This window comes from Opisthorchis viverrini (genome assembly GCF_000715545.1).
Source record: "Opisthorchis viverrini unplaced genomic scaffold opera_v5_46, whole genome shotgun sequence".
NCBI classification, from domain to species: Eukaryota; Metazoa; Platyhelminthes; class Trematoda; order Opisthorchiida; family Opisthorchiidae; genus Opisthorchis; species Opisthorchis viverrini.
The window spans coordinates 765147-771588 of NW_008751703.1; the positions used below are offsets into that span (position 1 = coordinate 765147).

A 6442-nucleotide genomic window follows, 5' to 3' on the forward strand; every position below is an offset into this window, starting at 1 on the left:
TAAATTTTCGAACGGGTAACAGTGTTGCCTTCTGTTACCGATGTGCGTTTCAGAAGCATGGCGCCTATTTTTCAAGGAACAGTTGACCCCATGGGAAGAGGCCAACCTCGGTTCCTAGAGGAGTGTATAAATGGTACATTGCCTCTCAGAAAAACGGACATCCTAATGTTCTGTCCACGAAGGTGGCAGTGTACTATCCTGTTTTTCTGCGCGCACTACCTCAACAACCCTTCGTCGATCATTCCAGGTGGTCTTCGAGAACGGTAATATACGCTAACGTTGTCATTTCTGAAGACACTGATCTGACTTTGTCCTCCCAGTGTCGTCGGAATGCATGGAAAACTGGTTCACGAACTGCATCCTGCGTCTTATTGGGATTTTGCGCAACACAAATGGCTAGGATGACTTTTAATGAGATCTTGTGTGGTTCCTTGGATAGGGGAAAGACTGGGTGGGGACTGTTGTGTAAAGGCCGGTTAACCTCGGGATCGTAACCCTGTTTGATCAGGCTGGGACCAGTTACACTGAAGCTGTTGGTAGGACGCCTGTAGATAGCGCCGTCTCAGACAGTGAAAAGGTGCGGTGGTGACGTACGCACCGTGCGCAGCACACGAGTGGGCTGAACAAGCTGGCCTGCTCGCCTAGGCTTGCTTACGCATGCCGCAAGACCGTCGGACCAAACGAGTGCCAAAAGTAAGCCTGCCAAGGCGGCTAGGGGAGAGAAAACGGATCGATACCTAGACAACACAGAGCGGATGACAATAGCGTGTGTCCGTCTTCACGACACCTACTGAGGAAACATCGGCAACCATTGCATGACTCCCATTGGCTGATAAAAAAACACCCTGCCCCAATCAACCAATCAGAAAATAAGGAAGCCTGGTCTATCGATCAAAACAGAAAAGAGCATGAAGCGCGACGTCAGTTGGCATTCGGAACTTTCGTTCGTTCTGGTTTGCGTCCCTTCCGCGCCTTGCAATGCGTGAGATTGTTCACATTCAAGCTGGCCAGTGTGGAAATCAAATTGGTGCCAAGGTAAGCACTTCAGTTGCTCGGTTGATTAAAGTGACCGATTTGTCACTACCGTCGTAGTGTTTATGTAGCAGAACTTTTTGCATGTGGGCCATGTACTTGAGGGGTTGATCAGCCAGAACCGGACAGATAGGACAGTGAGACATATCCATAAATCACCTAAGATTAAGTGATTCGCAACGCCAATTGCAGAGGATTCCACGATCACCTGGGTTTCTTGGTTGAATTGACCCTGTTTACGCACAAGCTGTTTCCAATGGTTCACTGCGTTCGGCGTTCATCTGCGGTCGAAATAGGTCTCATTCAGATGAACGTTTTTTATGACGGGTTCCAACCATAGTGGAGCAACGGCTGCGATAGCAAGCACTATGGAAGGTGCAGTTTTAGCATTGACGGCTAAATAAGGTGAGTCGTTTGCAACCTACCAGCCATTAATGTAGCATAGACGTGACAATTCCCCTTTGGACTGAGTCGAGTAATAGATGATAAGAGATAGTCCTGCCCAAAACGCGATGACTGAATAGGCGGATTTCGAAACTATGAGAGAAAGACATTCGGGACGCCGCTTGCACCTTTTTTCAAGGGAATCCAACTTGGGGCGGAGAACCAGGGTTGACCGTACTCACCGTCTGCAAATATCTTACAACGACACCACCCCGTAGTTGTGGTTATTGCTTCAAAGTTGATGGGCCTTTTCCTTTGGTCATGAATCCGTGTGACCTGTACTAACTGACTAACTGTTTCCGCTTTTCATGTGTCGTCTACGGAAACGAAGTATCATTGGTGGACAGTGATGTCATGCTGTTGATGATGGTGCATGTGTAGTTTAATCTGAATCCTGATGTCAGTTCAAATCTGGCGTCACTTCATTTACCCCATGATAGTTGTGCTTCGTCTTATCTAAGCAGACAATCAGACGTCCTCTTATTCTTGGTTTCCTTCAACACAGTCGACATCTTTCAAGAACTGTTTGTTTTGTCTAAGTAAGCACGGATATTTATCGTCTCTCCACACCGGTTCAACGGTCGCTTGCATCGCTCTCTGATCAAACCGATCGGTCGTGTTTTCTGCCGCGTTTGATCCAGCTGGTTCAGGTGTCGCTTAAATCACGTATCCTAAATATTGTATGTCAACTGAGACACTTATCCTGGTGGTATGTCACGTGGAAAAACCATTTTGGGAGTATATCTATTGTAGATAACCGTGGGAGGTTTGGATTCATTCCTGTACCAGTGTGCCTTATGAAAGGTAACCTTGAGGGTGGCAACGATTTTTCTCGTTCTTTGATCGCGGAGTATACGTGGGATCCTTTGTGATTAGATTGTGTCGCAATAATCACTCGACTTGGACGCAATCCTGTTTCTTTGACGCCGTATCAACGTTTCGCCCGACGTCAACAATAAGTACTTGGTAGTAGTATCTTGCCATATAAATTATCATTTACTCTATCCGTATCTCGCGTTTCCAAACGCGTCACTAAACTTCGCTTCCTGAGAAGATAAATCCTGCGTTTCGAAGGTCGCAGTTGTTGGTGTTTGCTCGAAAAATGCATCAAAGCACTTGCCGATAGTTTCAAGGCTGTTTCTGTTTCTCGCTGCAGTTCTGGGAAGTCATCTCGGATGAACATGGAATCGACCCCACTGGCACATATCACGGTGACTCTGATCTCCAGTTGGAGCGGATAAACGTTTACTACAATGAAGCTTCGGGTGGAAAATACGTTCCGCGTGCCATCCTTGTTGATTTGGAGCCCGGTACGATGGACAGCGTTCGTGCGGGACCGTTCGGCCAACTCTTTCGTCCTGATAACTTCGTATTTGGCCAGAGTGGAGCGGGCAATAACTGGGCTAAAGGTCACTATACAGAAGGAGCTGAATTGGTGGATTCCGTCTTGGATGTGATTCGCAAAGAGGCTGAATCCTGTGACTGTCTGCAAGGGTTTCAGTTGACTCATTCCTTGGGGGGTGGAACCGGATCTGGAATGGGTACGCTTATGATTTCGAAGATCAGAGAAGAGTATCCCGATCGCATCATGAACACATTTTCAGTCGTCCCTTCACCCAAGGTATCAATAGTAGTATTTATTGATATGATAATTGCTCTTATTGATTGTTTTTATTAATCTGGCAACCCAGTATCCCTACTTGTTATGCGAGCAGGTGTGCCGAATGGGCGCCAAAGTTGATTGATTTGTTTCCGTATCCAGTTGGCTGGTTTAAGGGATGCTTGTAACTAGTGAATGTTTCGGACGACTGTAGGAGTTACGAGTTGGCCAACCATCAGCAAACACTGATGATGTCTCTGAGTGTTGACAGGGTGTTGGAAACCAGTTATTTTCATGGAATATATCAAAAACTGTATGTCGTTAACGCCGCTAATGGACAAGTAACCACTGCATTGCAGTGCACATCATTCGTGTGGCAAATTTCCATGTTCCAGTAAAGTCAAACTAAGCAATCTTACGTGGGATACAAACCTGAACCATGATTCACGAAAGTTGTTTGGATTACTAGTTCGGCATTATCTAAACGGCTGAGTGCCCATCGAAAGCTCGCTTCCGTTTTTTCTTATCCATCAACTGAGTCAAGTCCTACAAGACCACAACATGGTCTCGTAGGTTTTGCCTTTTTAATTTACCTGAACGATGCTGGTACAGTTTAGCATTATGCTGACTACGAAACACACTTCGTCATTTGGGATTGCGGTTGGGGTAGACTTTTCAATTTCTCGTGTTCTGTTTTACTGGACTCGAAAGGTACCGTATTTTCGCGGAGACGAGCTGAGTTTCATAATTACCTGTTTGAACTTGTCATTAAGGACGATTTAGTTGTATTATCATACTGCTACGTGTTCTGCTTTCTGATGGAATCAAGTTATGAACCAATTTGTACATATATGCAGTAGAATTCAGTGGCACGAAAACTATCGGTAGGTTACCATATAGTCTTAAAAAGACGGTATATTAAGGGACTCTCTGCAATGTAGGCGAAATGGTTTATTGTGCTGTCTTTGAATATCGCTCTGTGAGCAACCCAGTTTAGGAGTTAAACGGGTGGAAAAGATGTGAAACGGATTTATGTAGACCAGTGTCAGTCTGTTGAAACCTTCATGATACACTGCTCTCGGGTGTTCAGAGATGCGCAAACGATGAAACTACCCAGAAAAATCGTAGTCGGTGCACTGCATTCGTTCGTTCTTATCGTGTATGATGTATGTTTGTATCATCAGCCTCAGTTGGGCCATCGGTTGTGTTTAGCGGGCTGCTTTGGACTGGGGACAGTCGATTTAGGGGATACATCCAGTTTGCTCTATGTACTGAGATCGACAACTTCTTCAAACATGTGTCCGTACCCATTACATATCATTCGGAACCCTCAGTTACGGCGGGAGGTAATGATCGGAACCATAATATTTCTAAGGTAACACTGGAACCGTCCAGGTGTCTACTCTAAGATTTTTGGATCTCAGTGAAAGTACGGTTATTGCCCACATTTGCTGCTGATATATACAAGTTTGTTTCCATTGTAATGGTTGTTTCGGCGTGAAATTACGGCACAGCCGACCACTATTCGCTGGATTCGCAGTCCTCTATATTCCATAGTTGTACGTGTTTGTAGGATTCATAGAATTAGCAATCATGCTTGTTTGAACGGTGCTCCTACTGTCGTGGCTCAGTCCTTCCCTACTCAAGCATTGTACTTGAATTTCACTCGCAGACAATCGTTCCACCCTTCGATTATTCACCTAGTCTTCAGGAGACAAGCACATTATTGTCTCGGATCAATTTCGTCATTAGCGAGCCAATCACCTGAATTTCGTTTCGGGTCAGACGTATTCCTAGAGAAGCTCGCATTTTAGGTCGGTTGGATACTGACACCATGTGGTACTTTTCTGTGGTAGCAGTTACCCGTCGGAACATCGGGTAGTGATCCTGCATATTTCGTACTCGCACTCATCAGGCAAACAAATGTATTTGGTCGTGAAACGCACTGTAATTACACACCTTTCGGAGATTACGTTTACTGACCGCTTTTTTTAAAATCCGATTCTCAGGTTTCCGATACTGTTGTCGAGCCATACAATGCAACACTGTCGGTTCATCAACTCGTGGAAAATACGGATGAAACATTTTGCATCGACAACGAAGCACTATACGATATATGCTTCCGCACGTTGAAGTTGACGAACCCTACTTATGGCGACTTGAATCATCTGGTGAGCGCTACCATGTCGGGCGTGACCACTTGTCTTCGTTTTCCGGGTCAACTAAACGCTGATCTACGCAAACTGGCTGTAAACATGGTGCCGTTCCCCCGCTTGCACTTCTTCATGCCTGGTTTTGCTCCGCTCACCAGTCGTGGAAGTCAACAATACCGCTCTCTAACCGTTCCGGAGTTGACACAGCAGATGTTTGATGCGAAGAACATGATGGCCGCTTGTGACCCTCGCCATGGTCGCTACTTGACTGTTGCCGCCATTTTCCGTGGTCGTATGTCAATGAAAGAGGTAGACGAACAAATGCTGAACGTGCAAAACAAGAATTCCAGCTACTTTGTCGAGTGGATTCCAAACAACGTGAAAACTGCTGTTTGTGATATTCCACCACGTGGGTTGAAAATGTCCGTCACTTTCATCGGCAATAGCACCGCCATTCAGGAGCTGTTTAAACGTGTTTCCGAACAGTTCACTGCAATGTTCCGTCGCAAGGCGTTTTTGCATTGGTACACAGGTGAGGGGATGGATGAGATGGAGTTCACGGAGGCCGAATCAAATATGAACGATTTGGTCAGCGAGTATCAGCAGTATCAAGATGCCACCGCTGAAGAAGAGGGAGAATTCGAAGAGGAGTTGGAAGAGGCCTGAGCCACCCACTGACTAGAATACGATCAACGTCGTTAATGCATTTGGTCAATGTTAAATCTAAATCGCATAAATTATCATTCTAAATGATCGTTTTCTCTGGTGATTCTCGGATGCGTTGGTGCTATCCCAGTGTACATGCTAGAATAGTTCCTGACCCTAGTCCCAAGTTTTACGTCCGAATAGCAGTGTGAAAGCAACATGTTTCTACTCAACATTGCTCAGCTGGTGTTGGAGTGCATCGGAGCAAACCAGGACCAGTTGGACGAAATAGTAAAAATTTTGTCATCTTAGCAGGTACCAACCAGTGACCATGTCACGTGCTTTTTAGGTGTGGCTTAACTGTTAGCACACCACATCGACCAGCAATCGTATCAAAAGTTGACATCGATTCGTCTAGATGTTTCGTCTCTATTTCGAAGGTGGATAGCAAACCCGCTTTGACAAATACTCAATACAGGCTGTCTCCAAATGCTCGAGTGGCTGATGTCTCACCGGCCCAGGTGGTCGGGCACGCGGTAAGGCCGTTTTCACTGAGTGTGCACACAAT

General features: G+C 45.8%; 1 protein-coding gene across 1 annotated transcript; it reads left to right on the forward strand.

Moving 5' to 3' along the window:
- Positions 1-926: 926 nt before the first annotated feature.
- T265_03331 (hypothetical protein) lies at positions 927-5981 on the forward strand (the record flags this gene model as incomplete). The annotated part of the gene is made up of 3 exons (XM_009167792.1): positions 927-1035; positions 2633-3097; positions 5086-5981. The coding sequence occupies 3 exons, from the start codon at positions 979-981 to the stop codon at positions 5893-5895; spliced, it is 1332 nt and encodes a 443-aa protein (XP_009166056.1).
- Positions 5982-6442: the final 461 nt, after the last annotated feature.